Here is a 25696-nt window from a genome sequence, read left to right as displayed (position 1 = left end):
AGAGATGATTCCTGTTTCAGATGGGTGGTCTTACAATCACTGTTCAGATAGACTGAATCCTCTCTGTAGCTGTTTGTTTGTGTCACCTACAGTGGAACTGACATGTGCAATCACTCAAAGAAGAAACAACTGTTACTTACCTTTCTGTAACTGTTGTTCTTCTTCGAGTGATTGTTCACGTCCATTACACATTAGGTGTGCGCGCGCCGCGTGCACGAACGTCGGAAACTTTTTCCCTCAGCGGCTCCCGTCGGGCCTGCAGGGTCTCCCCTCCCGCCAGAGCGGCGCCCCGCTCTAGCGTATATATATCCCTGCCGGCCCGACCCTCCCTCAGTTCCTTCTTACCGCCCGTGGCGACGTTGGAACAACTCTATCTCTCGTCTGAGAGTGTCCCTTAGCATAGTACTCAGTGTTATCTTCAGTATCAGTTCTTCAGTAGTTAGTGTTAAGCCCCTGGCTATTTAGAAAGACTTAAACTTCTTTTGTGTCGGGTGTTGACCAACCCCGGCACCGGCCCTGGGCGGCGGGGCATGCCGCTAAATCGAAGGGCCAACCCAAGGCCCGAGGACGTTCCCCGCACAGGAGGGTAGCGCCCGCGAAGACCGCAAGTGCTCCTAAGGCCGTTGCGGCCCCAGCACAGATCCGGGTACCAGTGGCTCCGGCGCCGAAAGGCCCGTCGAGCCCCGGGATAGGCGCGTCGAGTGAGGAGGAAGGGCTGGAGGAACTTTTGGAACAGCCCTCCACCCCGGACACATTTGAGGCAGCAAAGGACCTCATTGAATTGTCCGCTGAGGGCACCCTCCGCGCTAAGGACATTCCGCCGAGACTGCCATCCAAAGGCAAGCCGGCGATGATGCGCCCATCGCGGTCGCCATCTCGGCACCGTTCACGGCGCCGGTCCCGGTCGAGCTCCGCCTCGGTGGACTCCCGGCTTCCCTCCGCGCAGAGAGCCGCACAACAGTCGGGCCCCAACAAGCGCAAGGCACCGGCCCAGCAGCCCTGCTCGAGTAGGCACCGGGACGTATCGGTTGCACGATCCCCGAGACCGTCCTCCCGCAGTTGTTCCCGGTCCCGGGGCCACCGGTACCGATCCAGGTCCAGGTCAGCAAGGCGCTACTCCCGGTCCCGGTCACGAAAGCACCGCTCTCCGACCCCGGACCGGCACCGTCCCACGGCACCGCTGTGGCCCTCTAGATCACCGTCCGTAGTTTCGGAGGTAGACTCGGGCCATTCCACCAGATATGCCCACAGAGCACAGACCAGTAGGGAGCACGAAGCCACTCGGCACCCACAGTGGGGCCACCCAGGGCAATGGCCATTCTGGACCCCTTGGGCCTACCACCAACAAGGCCCCCCGTCCAGGACCTCGAGATCTGGCCCCTCGGGATACCGGTCCCGCTCTCCACAGTGGCGCCCACCCTCTCGCAAAGAGGCCACGGTCTCCAGGCCGCCAGAGAGGGAAAGGGCCGACTCGGCACCGAGCCCGGCACCGTCCCAGACCCACGTCAGGGAATGCACTCCGGAGGAGCAACCAGCCGATGAGGAGTTGCAGGAGGAGGAAGACGCGCAAAAGGCCATGACCTCCTCCTCCTCGCCAGACGAAGCCGTGGCGGGCACAACCGTGTCCGGTCCTCCCCCGATTGACCATCGGGCGCACCAGGACCTGCTCCGCCGAGTAGCCCTCAATTTGGGGTTGCAGGCAGAGGAGACTGTTGAGCAGGAGGACCCTATGGTCGACATTTTAAGCCCGGAGGGCCCCTCCAGGATCGCGCTCCCGCTCATAAAAACGGTCCAGTCTAATTATAAGACAGTATGGCAAACACCAGCCTCCAGTGCGCCTACTGCAAAGGGCGTAGAGAGGAAATACTTCGCCCCATCTAAGGGGTTTGATTTCCTATTCTCCCATCCAACACCATGTTCGCTGGTCGTCTCTGCGGTCAACGAACGGGAGCGACATGGCCAGCAAGCCCCGGCCCCCAAGGCCAAGGAGGCTAAACGCTTGGACTTATTTGGGAGAAAGGTCTACTCGTCCGGAGGCCTCCAGTTGAGGATCGCAAACCAACAAGCGATTCTGAACAGACACAACTTCAATTCCTGGGCATCGGTCTCCAAGTTCAAAGAAGCCTTGCCTCAGGGCTCGCAACACGAATTTGCGGCCATAGTAGACGAAGGGAAGGCAGTAGCCAAGACTTCGCTACAGGCCTCCCTTGACTCCGCGGACGCAGCCGTCAGGACAATCGCGTCAGGAGTGGTAATGAGGCGCTCGGCGTGGCTACAGGCGTCCGGCCTTCCCCCAGAGGTGCAAAACACCCTACAAGACCTTCCGTTCGAGGGATCAGGCTTGTTCTCGGACCAGACGGACGCCAGACTGCATAGCCTCAAGGACTCTCGAGCTACCCTCAAGTCGTTGGGGATGCACACCCCAGTGACGCAGAGGAAGCCCTTTAAGCCCCAACCTCCGCAGAGGCAGTACCACCCTCATCCTAGACAGGAACCGTACCGCAGGAGGGGCAGGGATAACAGGCGTAGACGCAACAACACGCCTAACCAGGGCCAGAATCATGGCCAAAGCAAGCCGCAGCCGGGAAACAAGCAAGGGTTTTGAAGCTGCGATCGAGGACAGAGTGCCAACCTCTATTCCGGATCCCCCTCTGTGTTTCAGGGACCGCCTGTCCCATTTTTACCGTGCTTGGGCACATATAACATCAGACCGCTGGGTCCTGCGCACGGTGGAGGCAGGCTACACCCTTCAGTTCTCCTCGCCCCCTCCTTCCCACCCCCCCATCCCCGTCCCTCTTCAGGGACCCCTCTCACGAGCAACTCCTCATGCAGGAGGTACAGACCCTCCTCACAGTAGGAGCGGTGGAAGAGGTTCCTCCGGACCTCAGGGGGAAAGGGTTCTACTCCAGATACTTCCTCATTCCCAAAGCAAAAGGGGGCCTCCGTCCTATTTTGGACCTACGCAAACTAAACAAATACTTGCTCAAAACACGTTTCCGTATGGTCTCCCTTGGTGCTATTATCCCGTCCCTGGATCCGGGAGATTGGTACGCTGCCCTCGATATGAAAGATGCCTATTTTCATATCGCCATCCGCCCGGCCCACCGGCGGTTCCTGCGCTTCACTATCAACCAGCGCCATTTTCAATTTACGGTCTTGCCCTTCGGCCTGGCAACGGCCCCGCGCGTATTCACAAAATGCATGTCCGTGGTGGCAGCTTTTCTTCGAAAAAGACGGATGCGCGTCTACCCATACTTGGACGACTGGCTCCTTGCGGGCCGGTCGGAGGCCGAGGTTCGCTCCCATGTGACGTTGGCACTACAGGTGTTCCGCAAGCTCGGTCTACTGGTCAATGTACCCAAGTCATCGCTGGTCCCCACGCAGAGACTGGACTTCATAGGGGCAGTCCTGGACTCAGTGGCGGCACGGGCTAGTCTTCCCGTATCGCAGTTCTTGGCCATTCAGAAGGTCGTGAGCTCCATCCAGCAATTCCCCACGACCACGGCCAGATGCTGCTTGCAGCTTTTGGGGCACATGGCGGCCTGCACTCATGTAGTCGGACACGCCCGCCTAAGACTCAGGCCATTGCAGTTGTGGCTGGCCCAAACATATCGCCCCAACAGAGACCCCTTAGACCTGGTCGTGACGATCCCGGCTCGGGTGTGGCTCGATCGGCAGCAAGTTTGCGCAGGGGTCCCTTTCGCCACCCCGCAACCCGATCTGACATCGGTAACAGACGCGTCGGACCTGGGTTGGGGGGCGCACCTGGGGGACCTGCGGACTCAGGGCTTATGGTCCAGGGAAGAAAAGTTGCTTCATATCAACCTGAAGGAGTTGAGGGCGGTTCGCCTCGCCTGCCAGACCTTTCACGCCACCATAGAAGGCCACAGCGTGTCAGTTCTGACGGACAACACTACCGCCATGTTCTACATAAACAAGCAGGGCGGGTCCCGGTCCTCTCCCCTCTGTCACGAGGCGCTCCTCCTCTGGGACTTCTGCATAGCCCATTCAGTCCACCTACTAGCGACATATCTCCCGGGGGCCCAAAACGGGTTAGCGGACCGCCTCAGCCGGTCCTATCACGTGCACGAGTGGACGTTGAGACAGGACGTCCTGCATTTAATCTTCCAGAGGTGGGGGTTTCCCCAGGTGGATCTCTTTGCCACCAAGGACAACAGCCAATGCCCTCAATTTTGTTCATTCCAGAACCTCAGTCCGGGCTCATTGGCAGATGCCTTCGCAATTCCGTGGGGCGGGAGCCTGATGTATGCCTTCCCCCCATTCCTGCTCATCCACAGGGTCCTCCTCAAGACCCGCAGGGACAAGGCGACAGTCATCCTCATCGCCCCGGCGTGGCCACGCCAACACTGGTTCACGACCCTGTTGGAAATGTCCGTGACCACTCCGATCGCCCTCCCCCTCCATCACGACCTCATCACGCAAGACCGAGGTCGCCTACTCCACCCGAACCTACCGTCGCTACATCTCGCGGCATGGTTTCTCTCTGGCTAAACGATATGGAGCACAGGTGCTCCCACCAGGTCCAGCAGGTCCTCCTTGGTAGTAGGAAGCCCTCCACAAGAGCGACCTACCTCGCCAAATGGAAACGGTTCTCCCTCACTTCGGAACCTCCCTATACAGTCTTCTATAAAGATAAGGTGCAGCTCAGACCGCACCCGAAATTCCTCCCGAAAGTGGTCACGCAGTTTCATACGGGACAGGACGTTTGTTTACCGGTGTTCTTCCCTAAACCACACTCGGACCCAAGCCAACGCAGCTTGCATACCCTCGATGTCCGTAGGGCATTAGCTTTCTATCTGGAACGGACCAGGCCATTCCGCAAGTCGACTCAACTGTTCATTGCCATTGCGGAGCGAATGAGAGGCCAACCTATCTCGACGTAACGCTTGTCGGCATGGATTGTGCTTTGCATACGCACGTGCTATGAGCTCGCTAACGTACCAGCCCCGAAGATCAGGGCTCACTCTACTAGGGCCCAAGCGTCCTCGGCGGCGTTCTTGGCGCAGGTTCCGCTCCAGGAAATCTGTAAAGCGGCCACCTGGTCGTCGGTGCATACGTTCACAGCCCACTACGCGATCCATCATCAGACCAGAGAGGACGCGGCGGTCGGTAGAGCTGTGCTTCAGTCGATTATTCCTTGACTCCTACCCTCCTCCAATGGTAAGCTTGTGAGTCACCTAATGTGTAATGGACGTGAACAATCACTCGAAGAAGAAAAAACGGTTACTTACCTTCTGTAACTGTTGTTCTTCGAGATGTGTTGTTCACGTCCATTACACTTCCCACCCTCCTTCCCCTCTGTCGGAGTCACCGGCAAGAAGGAACTGAGGGAGGGTCAGGCCGGCAGGGATATATATACGCTAGAGCGGGGCGCCGCTCTGGCGGGAGGGGAGACCCTGCAGGCCCGACGGGAGCCGCTGAGGGAAGAAGTTTCCGACGTTCGTGCACGCGGCGCGCGCACACCTAATGTGTAATGGACGTGAACAACACATCTCGAAGAACAACAGTTACAGAAGGTAAGTAACCGTTTTTTCTTCAAGATGTGTTGCACATGTCAGTTCCACAACCCACCTCCTTCCACTCTGTATCAGAGTCAGACCAGTATGAAGGAACTGAGGGGAGTCGGGGGCAGCTCTACACTCTTACACCAGCACACAGTAGCGCAAAGTGAGAGAGGGCACTCAAGCCACCCTGACAGGTACCACTGAGGGGAAAAAATTTCTGACATCTGTACATGAGGCATCACCTACAGTGGCATAGACATGTGCAACACACTTTGAAGAACAGTTATGGAAAGGTAGGTATCTATTTCTTCTTTACCCTCCTTGTAGAGGAAGATGTCGGAAAACAGGAACAGCTTTGAGGGCAGGGAAATCTGCCTCCTTTTAAGGCATGGAGCCAGAAGGTAAATCAGGAGCTGGAATGTTGTCAGTGGAGGGTAAAGAGCAAGTGCTGAGAGCTTGCTTCATGGTTAAATAAGGAAACTGCAAAGTGACCAGTGTATACTCCAGTTTTCCTATTTGTATGTGATATGTCACTTGGAGACTGGGCTGTTGCACAGTGGCCAACTTAGGGAGCTATCCTAGAGAACCATTGTGTAGCTTTAGACTGTCATATATTTAATAAGCTCCCAGGAGTCCAGTTGATCAGGAGAACAGGCCAAGCACGTTATTAGCCTCATGAGCCTTCAATTCAGTCAGTCTGCATAGTCTTCTGAAAAGCATCTACCACACACTGGGCATGCTCAGAGGTTTAACACCCCAGTTTTAGCATAGTCGCTCCCATACTAGTAATTTTATACTCCTCCCTTCATCTTCCTCTTTAGCTACTTCAGTTCATCTCAAGCAGCACTCTTTTTCGATTGGAAATAACACATAGTACAGGTCCATGGATTTGGAAATAGCTTTCAGAACAATTTAATTAGTCTTTGCTCCCCAAATTTTCAAACATAGATGCCTAAAGTTGACCACCCTGGGTTGGGATTTTCAAAAGCCCCTAAGTCAAAGTTAATGGGACATATGACTTAGGAGTGTGTAGGTGCTTTTGAAATTCATGTATAGGCACCAAAGGTCATTGAATTCCCGTAGTGCCCATTGACATAAATAGGGGCTACAGGCGCTCAGCATCTCTGAAAATCAGGCCTCTTATTGAGACTGCAAATTTTAGGCCCCTAAGTTTGAAAATGATGGCCTTTATATATTATTTCAGACCTGTATGTATAGCTGCTAACATGATTCACTCCATACTGATTATGCTTTGGCATCAGCCCAGTGTTACTTGGAGTTTGCAATCTTTGCGATGCTATTGTCTTCTATATAGGGTTTTGTATTGCACTTATCTCTGTGGTATCTGAACACCTTCTAGTAGTGCATTAAGCAATGCGACTATACATCTCTCGTGTGTTGTTTGTTCTCTCATCCTCTCCCCAAGAGAGAATTTTGTGCAGTGGAGTGTCTTGTTTTGGTAGGTGTGGGTTTGTTTGGTTTTTTTATGCTGGGAGGTAGACTTTCTCATTTCTTTTACTGTTCCTTAAGGAATCAAGTTTCACAGTTTTTCTCTGGCAGAAGCTGAAATCTAGATTAGTAGAGTAGAATCTCAAAAGTTATGAACACCTTGGGAATGGAGGTTGTTCATAACTGAAATGTTTGTAACTCTGAACAAAACGTTATGGTTGTTCTTTGAAAAGTTTACAACTGAACACTGACTTAGTACAGCTTTGAAACTTTACTATGCAGAATAAAAATGTGGCTTTTAACCATCTTACTTTAAATGAAACAAGCACAGAAACAGTTTCCTTACCTTGTCAAATCTTTTTTTAAACTCCCCCCGCCCCACCTTTTTTTTTTTTTTTTAAGTAGTTTATGTTTAACACAGTACTGTACTGTATTTGGTTTTTTTTGTCTCTGCTACTGCCTGATTGTGTACTTCCGGTTCCAAATGAGGTGTGTGGTTGACCTGTCAGTTTGTAACTCTGGTGTTTGTAACTCTGAGGTTCTACTATAGATTCTAAGGCCAGAAGGGACCATTGTGATCATCTGCTCTGATCTCCTGCATAATACAGGCAACAGGACTTCCTTGAATTCCTCTTTGAACTAAAGTAGATCTTTTAGGAAAACATTCAATCTTGATTTTAAAATTGCTAGTGATGGAGAATCCACCACAACCCTTGGTAATTTGTCCCAATGGTTAATTACTCTCACTGTTAAAAATTTATACCTTATTTCCAGTCTAAATTTGTCTAGCTTCAACTTCCAGCAGTTGGATCTTGTTATACCTTTGTCTGCTAGACTGAAAAGCTCATTATCAAATTTCTGTTCCCGATGTAGGTACTTATAAACCGTGATCAAGCCATCCCTTAACTCTCTTTTTGTTTAGCTAAATAGATTAAGTTCCTTAAGTCTTCCACTCTGAGGTGTATTTTCCAGTCCTCTAATCATTCTTGTAGCTTTTTTCTGAACCTGCTTCTTGAATTGTGGGCACCAGAACTGGACATAGTATTCCAACAGTCATCACACCAGTGACAAATACATAGGTACAACAACCTCTCTGCTCCCAATCAAGATTCCCTTATTTATGCATCCAAGGATTGCATTAGCCCCTTTGGCCTCAGCGTTGCACTGGGACCTCATGTTCAGCTGTTTATTTCACCATGACCTCCAACTCTTTTTCAGTCACGGCCTCCTGGGATAGAGGCCCCTATCCTGTGAGTAAGGCCTATGTTTGTTGTGCCTACGTGTACAGTGGAACCTCAGACTTATGAACATCAGAGTTAGGAACTGACTAATTAACTACTTAATTAAGCTTGCACCCAGCTTACCAAGTGATCCAGATCACTCTGTAGCAGTGATCTTCTTTACTACTTCCCCAATCTTTGTGTCATCTGCAAACTTTATCAGTCCTGATTGTTTTCTTCTATGTCATTGATAGACTTGTTAAATAGCTTAGGACCAAGAACCTATCCGTGCAGGACCCCACTAGAAACACAGCCACTTGATGATGATTTTCCATTAACAATTACAGCTTGAGATTGCCTGTTGTAAATCCATTTAATATGTACCATGTTGATTTGGTACCATGCACATTTCTTAATCAAAATAACATGCAGTACCGAGTCAAATGCCTTACACAAGTCTTAGTATATTACATCAGTGCTGTTACCTTTTGTGATGGTTCTTGGGGCACTCAGGGCTGTGAGTCATCTTGTTACCCTCTGCCTCGAGAGTGAGGGAATCTTGCTTGTGCCTAATTGAGTGTCAGCTCCCTGACACCACCACCCAACCAGCCACTCCAGCATTCTCCTCTGGGCTATGCCAGCCCTGCATTTGCCTTGTATGTTAACAATAGATGCGTCTTACTCCCCAAGTCCCTTTGAAGTATTCTCCTGTGATATCCAGCCCCTGACACTGCTTCCTCACAGAAATCCCAGATTCTCTGTCCCCAAAGGTGCAGTGTATCCCAGTTTTACCTTAAATCACTGCTCCTGTAAACCACCCAGCACTTATAATGAAACAGAAGAAGGTTTATTTCAGAAAGGATAGAGCTTCTACAAGAAACAAGAGGGAGTGATGGAAACAAATGATTAAAGTACAAAACAAAATCATAAGACATGAACCTGAGTCTTCACTTTTTAATTGACCTTTCCTGACTAATAAAGTAGGTTCCCCCCAAAGTTCAGTCTGTTGCAGAGCTGGCTGGCTTCATAGGACCAAGGATTCAATTTTTCGTGAGGACACCTCCACTTCTCAAGATGGCTCCTCAGTAAGAGGATCCAGGGGGCCTCTCTCCATTCTGTGTTATACTGAAACAGCCTTTGGTCTCTCTTTATAGACAGAACAGTCCCTGTCTCTTATAATGTCCCTTCTTTACCTTCAAAAGTGGTTTCAGTTGTTTGTAGCTCTCTCTAAAAGGTTTTCCATTGGCTGTTCTGGGATGGGGCAGTAGTATACCAGAGAACCTTCTATTACCTCGACAGCTGACCAGATAGGGGTGGCAACTCCCTCCTGCATGAATAGGCCATCACCCAGTAATAGTACTCCCTTGTGACTCCTTTTAACTGTAAGAGCATGTAAAGGGGTGCACTCACCCCTTGTGAGCGCCCCCTTGGGGACGTGTGTGTGCCTGCTCTCTCTCTCTCTCTCTCTCTCTGGTTGCCCCTCCTCTGGGATAGAGCAGTGTCCCAGGGCTCCCTCCCTGGAGACAATGTCTTCGCCCTCTTGGGCTTCCTGGCTACAGCTCTCCAGCTGGGCCACTATAGTTCAGTCCTCCCCTCTGGGGTGCTTCACTGTCCAGGCCACTTCCCCCAGTGGGTAATGGGGATTGAGGGGGGGAACTGGGCCCAGCCCAGGGACGCTGTAGATAGCAGCTGTCTGCTGTGTCCCTTTATCTAAGTCGTGCTGCTGCTCTAATTCCCTGGGCCACTTCCCTGCGGCCCTGGCCATCTTCACCCTTATCTCATGGCTTGTCCTGATGGAGTCCCCACAATCGGCTCAGGGTTCCTTCTCGCTCTCCCTGGCTTCTGGCAGCTTGACCTTGTCCGAGGGCCTTCAGCTCCCTCAACCAGCCACACTCCTACAGCTCCAGGAAGGAATTGAACTTCCTCTGGCCCTGCAGCTCTTCTTACACTAGGCTGCTGGGCCCTGATTGGCTATGTCCCACCCAGCCACTCTAGGCAGCTTGGAGGACCCTCTCCACTGCCCTTTTTTGGGGCAGGGTGTGGCACGGCCACAAGGCCTCCAGTAGGGGGCCTCAGAGGATCTGGTATACCCCGTCACAGCTCATATGGTATTCTTTTATTGTTTAACAGCACGATTAATCACAATGAATTTTTTTAATCGATTGACGGTGCTAATGATCTCACCTTGGGGCTGAACTCTGCTGTTTCTAAAAGCTATCCTCTTAACCCTGAGAGTTTATGCAAAATTGGGTCTGCCTGTTTCTGTTTGAACTGCTAACTCTGAAGTAGTCTCACAACATGGACTTGATATTAATCCATTTCTGTGTCTGCTGGGGTTGATGTGCTTACTGTTCTGCTAAGTGTATGTTAGGGTTACCATATTTCAACAATCAAAAAAGAGGATGGTGGGAGCCTCACCATAGCCCCGCCCCTGCCCCTCCCACTTCCCGCCCCCTGACTGCCCCCCTCAGAACCACCAACCCCCCCCCCCCGCTCCTTGTCCCCTGACTGCCCTCTCCTGGAACCCCTGCCCCTAACTGCCCCCCAGGACCCCACCCCCTACCTAAGCCTCCCTGCTCCTTGTCCCCTGACTGCCCCCTCCTGAGACCCCCACATCCTAACTGCCCCCCTAGGACCCTACCCCCTACCTATCCCCTGACTGCCCAAAACCTTATCCACACCCCCGCCCCCTGACAGCCCCCCCCCCCGCCCAGAACTCCTGACCCATCCAACCCTCCCCCTGCTCCCTGTCTCTTGACTGCTCCCTCCAGAACCCCCCTGCCACTTCTCCGACCCCCTGGCCCACTTACCGTGCCGCTCAGAACAGCGTGTCGGGCTCCACGCTGCCGCGCTCCCCCACGGAGTGCATAGCCTGGTTCCCGCCCTCGCAGAGTGCTGCTGAGCAGCGCGCTGGGCAGCAGGGGAGGGGGAGCAGGGGGAGGCGCTCCAGACTGCTGGAGGCCCGATGCGAATAGCCGGTGATCTGCGAATGCAGGGAGGGGGAGGGGGGGGAGAGAGGAGGGGAGTGATCTGAAGCTACAGGGGAGAGGAGGGGGGAAGCGGAGGAGGGGCTCTGGCTGCCAGAGCCCCGTGCGAGTGGCTCGATCCGGCCGGCTGCCCTGTCAGCCGTGCCGCGCTCTGCAGGGGGGGGAGAAATCCGGACATTTACAAATTCCCCCTGGACGCTATTTTTAAACTCAAAAAGCCGGACATGTCCGGGAGAATCCGAACGAATGGTAACCCTAGTGTATGTGCTACATGTATTTGTTATCCAGTTTACATTCTATATGGAAATCCATCTTTGCAGCTTGGTCCAGAAGCCTTCATCCCTCTGACCCATCCTCAAGCTGTGCCCTTTCCCTGCTTAGATATGTACTCCCTCTTCCTGACAACTGAGGCAAGTTGCCAGGATGCGATAGGTCCTTTGCATGGCTCCCTTCGCTGGGAATTAAACTCTTCCTGCCTGAATTAGTGTGTAGTATGTCCACACTCTCACACTTGGATTCTAGGTGGTGCTAATGATTCGAAGAGTTTGTGCTCACTTTCTATATTATGCGTCCAGTATCCAATGGAAAGGCCAGCACTCTGCCATTAATGTCCAGTCCCAAGCAGTGTGCTGTGCAGTCGTTGCATGTCCACGGAGAACGACAGCTCTGCCTTGCTCTGCACCAAGCACTGGGACGCTCTTGGCTTCACATATGGGGAAGACCTTTGGGAAACGATGATGGTCTATTGCAGTTATGACATACTTGTCCAAGTGTTGGACAACTCCTTGCCTCAAGTTCTCCACCACTGCTAATGCACTGGAATTTGTGTGTGTCAACTGACGGGTTTTATTCTTTTTATTGCTGTTTCTTCTTCTTTCCTTTTTTAGCTTTCTCTGCAACCTTCCAGGCAGGGAGAAACATTTCTAACTTGCTTTTACTGGTGCTGTTTTTGAAGTGGTCTTGGAGGGATTAGTTGTTCTCTCATTAATTAGCTGTACCTTCAGGCATTGTGTAATATCCACATAAGAGCACTGATGAGCTGGAGGGGCTGTGAGCCCCTTGGGACAGATCTGCCTTTGGGCTTCAGGAGAGACAGTCTCACTTTCTTCTTCGTTTTAAATACATTTCTAACTCATTTTCTCGCAAAGCTCTGTGCAATGGAAAGTGACCCTAAAGCCTTGCTAGGGACTGAATATGTAGAGAGGAAAGGGTTCATTCTGCAGCAGAAAGCTGGGGGAGACTTACAGATCTTTAATCCACAGGCTTTTAATATAAAGTACATTGGCTATGTTTGGGATGGCCAGCCCAGAGCATAATGATGTGAGCTTGGTGGGCAGGATGCTGTTATGTTTGCAATAGGTTGTGCAGCCTCAAAATGCTAAGGCTGGCTCTGCTTGTTAAAATGTTTAGTCTTCTTGGATGCTGCAGTCACTGTCATTGCTGCAAGGGGATCTCCCTTCCACCAGTGTTGCTAGCACATGACAAGGAGGGGAGGGCCAAGCCGCTGCTATAGCCTCACCTCTCTCCCTACCATTGCCTGTGCCCCTGCCCATGGTGTGAAGAGCTGGCTTTGGAAGGGAGTCTGGAAAGCCATTCTCCTCAGACACACCCCCAGAATCCCAAGGGAAAACAGCATGGTGGATGGGGGTGGCAGGATTGATAGATTAAAGTCAGGGGGCAGTACAGATTAGACTTGGGGGTGGAGCCTGGGCTGCTGGGTATTTTAGCCAGGGAGCATTGCATGTATTGCCAGCTGAGGTGGAATGTTTTTGAAGAAGCCCCTTGTTTATCTCTCAGCAGCACCAAGCTGCTCAGGAGTGCAGCTGGCTGCCAGGAAGGTCCAGCATTTCTGTTAACTTTTGCCTGAGCCTTTGCTCCAAGTTTTAGGCTTGACACTTTGTGTGCTTTACAAGAGCACAGTGTTTTGCAATGGGATTTGAGACAGAGAAGGCGAACACCTGGCATCCAGAGAGGGAGGGCATTGTGTGCACGAGGGCAGCATGGATTCCATGCTTAGATACCAAGGTGGTGAGCCTAGTAGAAATGCTGTCCAGAGAGATGAAGAAGATGTGGAAGATGTAGGAATCTGGTTTCTTGGACACGTTCCCTGACTTTTGTTGCTGCTTTTCTGACAGCACTGAAGAAGCACTCGTATGCTTTCTTTCTCAGACTGCATGAAGTAGGAATGCACACAGGCCTGCACCAGTAATGTCGGCGAAGGCTGGCTAATGAGCTGTACAGGGGTCCACTTGCATCTTAGATGTTTGTTCTGTTACTGGGATCTGCAACAGCTCAGATATTTGGGGTTTAAAAGTCTTTCCTTAACTTACAGTTTTCCTCAGTTCAACCATTTGTGTTTCAAGAATTCATTATTCTTTAAGGCTCTTTCCCTGAAGTTATTGACCCATGTTTACAACCTTGAGTGCAGCTAGATGAAGTTTTTAGTTGTGGATTTTCATAACTTTTTGTAAACCATTTTCAGAGAATTGCCTGGGATTGGAAGTTGTCCATTCCTGTTCCACTTGCTGCTGTCCATGTGCTGCATTTCTTAAGTATGCAAAATTCACCTGCCAGATCATCCCCACAGTAGGGGCCCTTATTGTGTGCCACCCAAAGCCCCACTCTTCTGTCTGAGTTCCTGGGCACAGCAATATCCCTACAATGCACTTGCAAGTATCAGAATGACTGCACCAGATCTCAGAGATGAAAATGTGCTCATGAAACCTCAGAGATTTCCCAAGCCCTACTGGATATTTTCATTTAACCACCTACTCCTTCCAAGAGAGCCAAAGATTCCTGTCCTCTTTGGACCATGACACTCTGCTACTGAAACCCAATGTGCACAAACAAGAGCTGCTGCTGGCTTCGTGGGAAGAACTGAGGAGCATAGCTGCAGGCTGGGGATGCCCTCACTGAAGATGGTCCAGCAGAGTCAGGCAGATGTTTGCATTGACCTAAGGCATCTGGGAGGTGCCATGTGGTTTGGCACCACATAAGAGGAGACACTCATCGAAGGTGGAGTTCTCTCACTGTCAGTCTCCCCATAGAACCTGGGTCTCTGGTGAAGTGGAGACTGACTGTGGAGACAAGAAGCTAGCCTCTGGGATTTGCAAACTCATTATATCTGTGAGGGTTAAGCCTTCCCTCTCCCCTTTTCTCTTTGTGCAGGTGCTCCTAGAGAAAGAGAGGGAGAAGAAGTCTTTGCTGGAGGCACTGCTCCAAACACAGGAAGAGTTGACAGATGCCTGTCAGCAGCTGGAGCAGCTTCGCCAAGAGGTGAAGAAGCAACTGAAGGAGCAGGTAAGTTTGACCAGCAGGGAGCAGTAAAGAGGAAGGAACTGGCTGTTAGAGTCCAATACATAGGACGGAAAAAGATGGGGATGAAAGGAGAGAGAAAGGGGACCAAGTCAGGGACTGGAGGGCAGTGCGGAGCTGGGAGAGAAGCACTGGGGCAGAAAGGGAGAGGGCTGTGCCTGGGCAGAGGCCTGGTAAGCTGGTAAGCCAGAGAGCTCAGTAAAAGGAAGGATAGGCTAGAGGCAAAGATGGCAGCCAGGTGGGTTTTGTGCACACAACCACCCAGGCGGAGCAAAGGCAGAAATATGTGGTTGGTGAGAGGGACTCTGGGGCACAGAAAGGAAGGAGCAGGATTTGATATTTCACAGCTTTCAGTGACTCACTCTTTGGCCTGGCTGCAGGACACCGTGGAGGGGCTGCAAGCTGAGCTCCAGGAAGCTCAGAATCAGATGGAGGCAGTGGAGAGCAGGCACCTGGAAGAGGTCAAAACCCTCAAACAGGAAATAGACATTCTCCTTCCGCAGCGAGACACCCTGCGAAACCAGGTGACTGCCCCAGGCACAGTGCAATGGGGATTCCACCCAGGAGGGTGGCAATCCCCCTGCCTGTCACTCACCCTCAGTATGACCCTCACCATGCTACTCAGCCCTGATCCTGGCTGGGCAGAGGCGGGAGGTCCCTCTGTCTTTTGCCTGGTTGCTCACCCCTGATCTCAGCTGGTGGGGACGGTCCCTTTCCCCGTCACTCTGCTGCTCACTCCAGTCCCACCCCAATCTTGGCTGGCAGGGACAGTCCCTCTGCCTGCCCCCCTGCCATTTGCTCCTGATCCCAGCTGCACAGTGGCATATCGTCATCTGTCCTGCTGCTGGTGTTTTTATTTCTGGGGGTGATGGGGATTGGGTGAACAAACTACTCCTCTTAGGTCTCCAAACATATCTAGTTTGAACCTGGCACTCTGAAGATCAGATGATACTTCAATTTGCTTGTTTGCTTTCCCCACAGGATACAGGAAGGCTATTGCATGCTTTAACCTCTGGCTCCTCCACTATTCTGTCATATTTCAGGTGCAAGAGCTAGTGGTCACCAAGGATTCCTGGCAACAGATTGGCCTGGAGGCTCAGCGGCAATTGAACGAGGTGCAAAAATTATCCAACCAGAAGATAGTGGAGGCTGCTCATATCCAGAAGATGTTAGAGGGGGAGAGGAGTCGACGGGAGGAGGCAGAGCATCAGAACACAGAGCTCAGGGCCACACTCAGAGCTCTAGAGGGGGAGAGGAGCCAAAGGGAGGAGGCGGAGCGTCAGAACGCAGAGCTCCGGGCCACGCTCGGAGCCCTGGAGGGGGAGAGGAGCCGACGGGAGGAGGCGGAGCGTCAGAATACAGAGCTCCGGGCCATGCTCGGAGCCCTGGATGGGGAGAGGAGCCGACGGGAGGAGGCGGAGCATCAGAACACAGAGCTCCGGGCCACGCTCGGAGCCCTGGAGGGGGAGAGGAGCCGATGGGAGGAGGCGGAGCGTCAGAACACAGAGCTCCAGGCCAGGCTCAGAGCCCTGGAGGGGGAGAGGAACCGACGGGAGGAGGCGGAGCGTCAGAACACAGAGCTCCAGGCCAGGCTCAGAGCCCTGGAGGGGGAGCGGAGCCGACGGGAAGAGGCGGAGTGTCAGAACACAGAGCTCCGGGCCACTCTCAGAGCCCTGGAGGGGGAGAGGAGCCGATGGGAGGAGGTGGAGCGTCAGAACACAGAGCTCCGGGCCACGCTCGGAGCCATGGAGGAGGAGAGGAGCCGACGGGAGGCGGCGGAGCGTCAGAACACAGAGCTCCGGGCCACGCTCGGAGCCCTGGAGGGGGAGCGGAGCCGACGGGAGGAGGCGGAGCGTCAGAACACAGAGCTCCGGGCCACGCTCGGAGCCCTGGAGGGGGAGCGGAGCCGACGGGAGGAGGCGGAGCGTCAGAACACAGAGCTCCGGGCCACGCTCGGAGCCATGGAGGAGGAGAGGAGCCGACGGGAGGCGGCGGAGCGTCAGAACACAGAGCTCCGGGCCACGCTCGGAGCCCTGGAGGGGGAGCGGAGCCGACGGGAGGAGGCGGAGCGTCAGAACACAGAGCTCCGGGCCACGCTCGGAGCCCTGGAGGGGGAGCGGAGCCGACGGGAGGAGGCGGAGCGTCAGAACACAGAGCTCCGGGCCACGCTCGGAGCCATGGAGGAGGAGAGGAGCCGACGGGAGGAGGCGGAGCGTCAGAACACAGAGCTCCGGGCCACGCTCGGAGCCCTGGAGGAGGAGAGGAGCCAACGGGAGGAGGCGGAGCGTCAGAACACAGAGCTCCGGGCCACGCTCGGAGCCCTGGAGGGGGAGCAGAGCCGACGGGAGGTGGTGGAGCGTCAGAACACAGAGCTCCGGGCCACGCTCGGAGCCATGGAGGAGGAGAGGAGCCGACGGGAGGAGGCGGAGCATCAGAACACAGAGCTCCGGGCCACGCTCGGAGCCCTGGAGGAGGAGAGGAGCCAACGGGAGGAGGCGGAGCGTCAGAACACAGAGCTCCGGGCCACGCTCGGAGCCCTGGAGGGGGAGCAGAGCCGACGGGAGGAGGCGGAGCGTCAGAACACAGAGCTCCGGGCCACGCTCGGAGCCCTGGAGGGGGAGAGGAGCCGACGGGAGGTGGCGGAGCGTCAGAACACAGAGCTCCAGGCCAGACTCAGAGCCCTGGAGGGTGAAAGAGCCAGGTAGGCAGAAATCAAGTGTGATGTGGGCTAGATATTTTGTTTTCAATCTTAACTGATTCCTGCTTTCAGGTCTGTGCACATGCAAGCTAATCTAGGAGCATCTCCCAAAGTTCTGAGGTGTTGGCGCAATTAGGGGCCTGCTCTTACGTTCTCCCACTGGGGGGCCTGGAGTGCACTGTGCAGCAGCCTATCAGTCCCATGGGACATAGCTGCAGCTGTAGTGGCTTTGCCCAGGTTTGCCTCCTGGAGACTGCTGGATTTCTCACAGTTCAGCATGATCAGCCAATTCCTTTACCCAGCTGGTTGCCCTTAATGACATTTCAAATGTCTGAATGCCTTGTATGGAACATCCTCGGGGGTTGCGAGGTTATTACATGAGGGGTCGCGAGCTTCTCAGCCTCCACCCCAAACCCAGCTTAGCCTCCAATATTTATAATAGTGATAAATATATTAAAAAGTGTTTTTAATTTATAATGGGGGGGGTCGCACTCAGAGGCTTGCTGTGTGAAAGGGGTCACCAGTACACAAGTTTGAGCACCACTGATCTAGAACATCATGAATGGCATGGAGAAAGTGAATAGGGAAGTGTTGTTTACGTTTTCACATAACACACGAACCAGGAGGCACCTGATGAAATTAATAGGCAGCAGGTTTAAAGCAAACGAAAGGAAGTACTTCACATACCACAGTCAACCTGCGGAACTTGTTGCCAGCGGATGTTGTGAAGGCCTGAAGTATAACTGGGTTAAAAAAAGAACGAGATAAGTTCCTGGAGAATAGGTCCATCAATGGCTACTAGCCAAGATGATCAGGGACTCAACCCTATGCTCTGGGTGTTCATAAACCTGTGAGTGCCAGAAGCTGGGACTGGCTGACAGGGATGGCTCTCCTGATAATTTCTCTTGTTCTGTTCATTCCCTCTGAAGCAGCTGGCACTGGCCCCATCAAAAGACAGGATGCTGGACAAGATGGACCATTGGTCTGAGCCAGTGTGGCCATTCTTATGAGATCGTCTCTCCCCCTTTAAAAACAGCAGATACGTTGGGACTGCTCATACGGGGACAAGACTGTAGTGCTAGCATGGGACTGAATGAGCAGAGTGTCTGCGGGATTAGGAAAGGGCCCGGCCTTCTCTCCTGCCAGATTTGACTCACGAGGGCTTGTTAAATATTAAACCACGTGGCAAAGAGCCCCGGGTTTACGGAGATCCCTCCTCTGTCCCTCCCATCGCGGCACCACTGGGTTTACGAAACCCCCCTGTTGTGGTGCTGCCAGGCTTAGAGAGAGTCTCCCCGCCTTTGTCACAGAGCCACCAGGATTACAGAGCCGCCCCCCCATCACATTGCCATCAGAGCGTCACCCCTCCCCCATTCCAGGCACTGAGCCGCCAGGATTACAGAGCCCCCCCACCCCCATCACATTGACATCAGTGCGTCACCCCTCCCCCATTCCAGGCACTGAGCCGCCAGGATTATAGAGCCCTCCCCGCCCATCACATTGCCATCAGAGCGTCACCCCTCCCCCACTCCAGGCACTGAGCCGCCAGGATTATAGAGCCCTCCCCCCCCCCATCACATTGCCATCAGCGTGTCACCCCTCCACCATTCCAGGCACTGAGCTGCCAGGATTATAGAGCCCCCCCCCATCACATTGCCATCAGAGCGTCACCCTTCCCCCACTCCAGGCACTGAGCCGCCAGGATTACAGAGCCCCCCCCCATCACATTGCCATCAGAGCGTCACCCTTCCCCCACTCCAGGCACTGAGCCGCCAGGATTACAGAGCCCCCCCCCATCACATTGCCATCAGAGCGTCACCCCTCCCCCACTCCAGGCACTGAGCCGCCAGGATTACAGAGCCCCCCCCCATCACATTGCCATCAGAGCGTCACCCCTCCCCCACTCCAGGCACTGAGCCGCCAGGTAACTTTCACTCCATGCATCTGAAGAAGTGGGTTTTTTACCCACAAAAGCTTATGCCCAAATAAATCTGTTAGTCTTTAAGGTGCCACCGGACTCCTTGTTGTTCTTGCCAGGATTACTGAGTCCCTTCTCTCTTTCAGCCTGGCTCTGGCCCTGGAGGGGAAGGAGCTGAGACTCAGGACCTTCCAGGAGAGAGACGATGCCCAGCTGAGTGAGATCATCAGCCTGCAGGCAGCCATTTGCCAAGCTCAGCAGCTCCATTCTGACCACAGAAGAGAGATACAGGAGCTCAACACACAGGTGCCCTGCACACCAGCATTCCCTTCCCCAGCAGCACATCAGCCTTGCCCAGGACCAGCCCCACCCTCCCCAGCCACTGTATTCTAGTCCCTGTCCCCTCCTCCACTGCTTCCACTCCTGTAACACTGCCTCCTCTCCCCTCACCTGCTCGCAGCCTTGGAGCTATGGTGCCGAAGCCTGGCTCTGGCTCTGCCCTCCCTACGTCTTAACCCCCTGATTGCAGACCCTGAGCCCCAGAGAGAACAGCAGACTCCTGTGGAGCATCTCAAAGCCTCTTTCGCAGTTGTTGGCTCCAGGTGGCTGTGCCTAGCACTGCAAAGCACTAACTTCTCTCTCTGCTACGGGGAGGAGGAAGGGAGCTGGGAAGGTGGGAGGTCCCAGACACACAACGTGAGGGACTGACCATCTCGCTGTTCCTGCCTCCATGGTTTTGTCGGGTAGTTCACCTCCACTATGGCATAACTGGCTCCTGCTCAGGAGCCTCTTTCACCCCGTGTTTTTCTTCTGGTTTCTTCTGAGGGTGAGGGCATGGTGGGGCAGGGAGCAATAGTCTGTGTTTCCCTGCGGTTGGGGAGCTCTTGGTCCCTGAAGGTCCCGGAGCTTATTTCCAATCTGACCTCTGCACCGCCTCAGTTTTGTGCCTTTGGCTGTAGGAAGGTGTCTGCCCGAAAGCAGCTTCCTCCGTCGGACTCTCTCCTCCTCCCTGCCCTCGCAGTAGTCATGCTGAGCCCCCGAGGGCCTGTGTTTCTCTTCTCTGCAGGTCCACTCACTCAGGCAGGCAGTGCTAGAGAAAGAGGCTGGTTTAGTGGCCCATGAGAAGCAGCTGTCACAGGATCTGGAGGAGTCGCGGGCGGGTGAGCGGCATTTGAGGGATTTGCTGCGGACACTAGAGGCAGAGGTGTCTCAGCTGCGCCTTAGCCTTTGCAGCACCGAGAGCCGGGCAGAGGCACTGGCTGTGGAGTGCCACCTCACCAGCAATGCCCGCAGTGAAGCAGAGTCCCAGCTGGCCAGGCTGCACACCGTTCTGCAGCACACACTGTGTGGCAGCACTCTGGCAAGTGGAGACCTTGTCACATGGAGTGCAGGTGAGTGTGGCTGGTGTCTGTGGCAGTGTGCTCGAGGCTTACCCCCAGAAGGCCATGTGGATCTGTCCCTAGGCTGAGAAGGCTTTACAGCCTAGTGGAGGAGAGCTGGGGTTCCCTTCCTAGTCCTGATTTCCTGGCCCATATCGCTTCCCAGTAGCCTTGCTCTGGTTGGGGAAGGCTAGGAACAGTGGGGAACCCTTTACTCTGGCTCTTGGCCCAAGAGAAGTCCTCAGTCTCTGACACAGCAATTCTTGGCCCTCCATTCTGGGCGAACAGACAGCATATTCCATTTGAAAAGTGTAACATGTTCTAGCAATCTCTGGCCCCTGGAAGGAGTGTTCTTCCACTTCTTCTGGAACTGCTGATTAGGTTGGCCTTAGGGCTGGTCAGAGGCTTCCAGGGACTCCAGATCTGCATGGCTGACCTCAATAGCAGGCGCCATGGATGATGGGTTATACATCTTACGGGATGCCGTGCAAGATGCAGGAAGCACTACAAGCCAGAGAGCCCAGGGCCGGTCACCAGCCCACCTGTGCTGCTGATTGCATGGAGTCCCACATGGCCCAGTTGCCAATACTTAGAAATGTCCCCTGGGACATTGCTCCAAGAAGCCTCCAGAAAATATTGCATGGATTTTGTAAGGATATTTCATTGCAACCTCCCTGTCAACGTCTCAAAAACAGGTACCAAGCCTGGGTGGGAGAAATCCAGGTGGGCAGGGGGCAGGGCTGTTTGGGGATGTGCCAGTGTTTCTCAGAGCTGATGAAATTGCATTGTGTGCTTTACTCCCCTCCCCCGTTTTTCTCCAGGGGCCATTTCTCCCTCCTTAGCCAGTGCCTCCAAGAGGGGTCTCTGACATCCCCTCTCCCTCTGCATGTTACTGCCTCCTGAGAGGAGCTGCTGCTGAGGGCTGGTGGTGTAGGAGGAGACTGGCTCTCCTGGCTTAGTGCTGCAGAGCACTCCTGTGTGAAGGGAAAGCCAGCAGGGCTGGATGCACGCCTGGCAATAGCATCTAGTGTCTATAAGAGATCGGCGGTTGGACCATATTTCAGCCTCATTTGCTGGAACAAACAGGGATGTGAGACACAGAACAGAAACATGGGGCTGTTGGCAAGCGTGGGCAGCCTTTGTTTCTAAAGCCAGGAGGGGCACGGAGGGCAGGCCTATGCCCCAAAAAGCTCACTGCAGAGAGAACTAAGGCAGTGTTTGTGAATGGGGAAGCGACCTCAGCCCCAGGGTGAAATACAGCCCCAGTAGCCATTGGAGAATGCCACATCTGATGTGGCACTAATGGGCAGTCAAGGTAATGTGCAGTGTGTCACCTATTCACTGTCACATCTATGGGACCTGCCCCTGGGAGGTCTCCAGACCCTGCCAGCTTCTCCTACGTGTAAGCAGGGCTGTCACTGGCGACCCTTTGGCCAAACACTAATCCCAGGGCTTATTTTTCCAGAACAGGACCGTGTTTGTGGGCTTACTGGGCCTCAACCTAAGGACCTCCCCATAGAGCTCACAGCAGAGAAAGTGGCAACAGCCTTCCGGAACCTGCACCAGGACCTGAGGCAGACTCTGCGAGATCGGGTAACTGCTCTCCTCAGTGCACTCACTTCCCCTGCCCCTCTGCTGAGCTTAGCAGCAAAATAAGGTGGTGTGGCCGAGCTGGCTCTAGTTCCCTGTGCCAGTGCAGCCTAGACCTGCTCCATCATGGGGAGAGGGGAATACCCCCTCTGTAGGGATCCCACTTACTACTACTGCCCCTGTTGGTAATGGCCCTGCCCTGTCTGAGTCTATGCCCTAGGCTTCCCTCTCTCTGCTGTCTTGGCACCGTGTGTGTGTAGCTTCATACAGCCTCTCCTGCTTTCTCCAGGATGATGCCAGGAACAAGGCTCAGAAGCTGGAGCAGGAGCTGAGCAAAAAGGAGGCCGAGAGGGACTGTCTCAGAGCCCACACCCAAGAGCTGCAGAAGTGGTTGTCCCAAAGCCAGGAAGGTATGGCTGCCCTCCTTCCCACTGTACCAGGCCCACTCTGCTTTATCAGCAAGGGAGTGAAGATGGCAGTTGGGGGAGAGGAAGAGCCACTGTGAGAGCCCACACAGACTGGCGCTCCTGAATAGACTGTGACTCATTGCAGAGAGACAGCCCTGGTTCTCTGCTGTGCTCCTTGCAGTACTTGAAGAGTCCTATCTTCTCTCCTCCTGCCTTGTGCTAACCTGGGGCATTCCTGAGTAATGGAGGCTTCTCCTCCGTTTTCCAGTGCATTAGCTCTGTCTCCTCCCCCAGGATCCTTGCGTTATTGCAGTTGTCAATAAATCATGTGCCTCTGCTACCTTCCCCAGTTTTCTACAATCTGCTGCTTCTGCTTCCTTCTCAACCCTCCCCTTCCTAGCCCTGATACAGTCTGAGCACAGGCTGCTGCTGAACCTCCCGCCCTCAGCAAAATGCTTGATGAAGACACTGTTTCTCATCTCCCCAGTCACTTTTCACATACAACAGCAGCCCCTCGAACAGATCTCACTCTGGGTCTTGCCCTAGGCTATAGCACAGTAACTACTCCCCATGTAGCTAATTGTCCTGTCTCTCTCACTCTTCCTCGCTTCCCACGGCCTCCAGTACTGTGAACCCCTCCATACCACAACTATGCGGGCATCTTCTGTCATGGCACCACTCGTACCCACCAAACACTTGGAATTGTCTGCCTTTCAATATAATGGATTGTCCCCTGTTCCTGTGTAGTGGAACATAAACTCCCTATCCTCCTGCCCTAGACCAGTCAGTATTTTATAGGCTTCTATCATGTCCCCTAGGCCTAGTTGAACAGTCCGAGTCTTTTCAGTCTATCTCTGTGGCAGAGCCCCTTATTGCCCGTCTTGGGATTCTTTCTAATTCTGCAACATCCTTTTGCAACCTTATTGCTCCCTCCTTTGTGGTACCAGCTCCTCTGCACCCAGACTTGTCCTTGGATGGAGCCCTACGTCAGTTGGTATTCATCCTTTTCCTTCCTATATATTTTCCTTTTGTAATCTTATCCACCTCTGCTCTCACTACTATACTGAAGATGCTCACTGCACCAGTCTGTTAATCTAATCTTATTGACTGCTCCTTCTTCACTCCCTCTGCCTGTGAACTCTGGTTTCACCTGAGCTTCCTTAAGCCAAATACCTCAGACCAAGATACTTCTCTGAGCATAACCCAATCTCCCCTTTGTGGGCTGGAGCCTGGGAAGCAAAGGGCAGTTGAATGGAAAGATTATGGCTCTTGCCCAGCATTGTTTGGTTTTGTTTTGGTTCCTCTTCTCCCCCTTCCCCATTGCAGAGATGCGGATGGTAGAAGGGAAGCAGGGCTCACTCCAGGCCATGCTGCAAGAAGAGGTCATTGCCCTAAAGAAGGAGGTTGTGACGTTGCATGGGGAGGTTGCATCCTTGGAGAGGAGCCTTGAGGGCACCGAGAAGCAAAGAAGAGATGTTGTGGTGAGGCTGGCAGATGGCCCTGAAGCTTTGTTACATAATGGCCATTCAAGGAAAGCCTGGACAGAGCTCTTTTAACACTGCATTCTTGGGAACAACCCTGCCCTGGCCCCAGAGCCACTGAATGGAAAACCTCTGCACAGTGCCATCTCCCAGGTCTATTTTCTAATTTCTGGTGCTCCCCTCAAGGTTAGAAGCATGTGTAACCAGACAGAGTGTGCAGACATTGAGCAAGTTTCCCCTATCCCTCCTGCAGCCCCTCTGTCATGCCCCACTATCCAGTCCTAGGCTTCCCATGCAGTGCTACTGAGCCACCTGGCTGCTGATCCACAGTATCCTCACTATTCCAGTCTGAGTTCCACCCCTAGAGTTCTGCCAATGCATTTCACTTCTATCCACTCACACCCCTGCTGTTCCAGGCTTGGGATTTTCATGAGCCACTGATAATCTTCACACACTGAGGAGACTGCTCTAAGGAAAGAGGGGGTTACAGTTGGAGACACAGGCAGGGTTTGTTCACTGTGAATATCAATAGCTGGGCAGGCATCTGGTGAGCGTGAGAACCCTTTGGTGTGTGTGTGAAGGTGGCTGATATTATGCGACATCTGGACAGACTTCCAGTAAGTTCTGGGGAGCAGGCTGTGGCCATGGTACATACTAGTACCAGCGACACTGGGAGCTCAGGAAGCTAAATTTAGATTTAGGTACTTCCGTACCTGGTAAGTTTTATAAAACATCTAAAAGAGCCTATCATAGTGTTTAAACAGCACAGCTTCTGCCAAGGAAAACTGTGCCTCATTAATCTATTAGAATGCTGTCATTAAAGTAATGGGTAAAGGAGAACTGGTTGATGTAATTTATTGGACTTTCAAAGTCTTTGACAATGTCCCTCAGAAGGGGTTGTAAAGGAAATGGAATAGTCATGGTATGAGAGGCAAAGTATTGTTATGGATCAGAAATTGGTTAAGGTACTGACTCTGCAAAGACTTCCACATATGCTTTGCTTTACTACTGTGAGTAGTCTTCCTGAGATCATTGGAACTACTCTCAGCAGTGAAGTTAAGCACATGCATAAGTATTTGCAGAGTTGGGGCCTAAAAGACAGAAAACAAAGAGAAGGAATGCTTGGTTCACTTTCATAGTTGAAAAAAGGTTAACAGCTGGCTGCCCCAGGGCTCTGTGCTAGGACCAGTGTTGTTTAATATATTAGTTATCTGGAAAAGGTGTGTATGTATTGAGGAAGCAAAATTTTCAGATAATAATTTTGTGTTAAGACTAGTCAAGGCTGGAGAAGACTAACTTCAGAAGGACCTAACTAAGTTACACAGATAAGCAGCATGATAGCAAATGAAATTCCATGTTGATAAATGCAAAGAGAATTTTAAAAATAATTGTAATGCCATTCTCTAAATTAATGGAATGCCCTCACCTGTAACACGGTGTGCAGTTCTGGTCATCCCATCTCAGAGTGTTGCAGTAATGGAGGTGCTTGATTCAGGACACATGATGAGAATGATTAGAGACCTGGATAAACTTCCATATGAAGAGAAGTTGAAAGGCATGGGACTGTTTATCTTAGCAAGGAGATGAATACAGCACAGTAGGCAGGAGGAAGAGGAAAGGGGTCAATGAGGATAGCTGGAGGGGAATGGAATTAGCCAGACATACTTACAGTAGTTTTTCAATACAATTACAATTACAATACAATTTTTCAGGTTAACTTTTGTAAT

The 25696-nt window shown here is 52.9% G+C and overlaps 1 protein-coding gene across 1 annotated transcript in view; it reads left to right on the top strand.

Moving 5' to 3' along the window:
• The window catches only part of CEP250 (centrosomal protein 250), a 109561-nt gene that overhangs the window by 69586 nt on the left and 14279 nt on the right, over positions 1 to 25696 (top strand). Inside the window, exons 20-28 of the mRNA XM_065414298.1 lie at positions 14350 to 14481; positions 14877 to 15020; positions 15540 to 16199; positions 16992 to 17197; positions 19259 to 19418; positions 20179 to 20503; positions 21957 to 22084; positions 22371 to 22491; positions 23815 to 23969. Of these exons, the coding sequence (XP_065270370.1) occupies positions 14350 to 14481; positions 14877 to 15020; positions 15540 to 16199; positions 16992 to 17197; positions 19259 to 19418; positions 20179 to 20503; positions 21957 to 22084; positions 22371 to 22491; positions 23815 to 23969 (2031 nt within the window). The remainder of the gene's footprint in view (positions 1 to 14349; positions 14482 to 14876; positions 15021 to 15539; positions 16200 to 16991; positions 17198 to 19258; positions 19419 to 20178; positions 20504 to 21956; positions 22085 to 22370; positions 22492 to 23814; positions 23970 to 25696) is intronic.

This window comes from Emys orbicularis, chromosome 12 (genome assembly GCF_028017835.1).
Source record: "Emys orbicularis isolate rEmyOrb1 chromosome 12, rEmyOrb1.hap1, whole genome shotgun sequence".
Taxonomy (NCBI): domain Eukaryota; kingdom Metazoa; phylum Chordata; order Testudines; family Emydidae; genus Emys; species Emys orbicularis.
The sequence above is the reverse complement of the archived record's forward strand: the minus strand, read 5'-3'. Positions and strand labels throughout refer to the sequence as shown.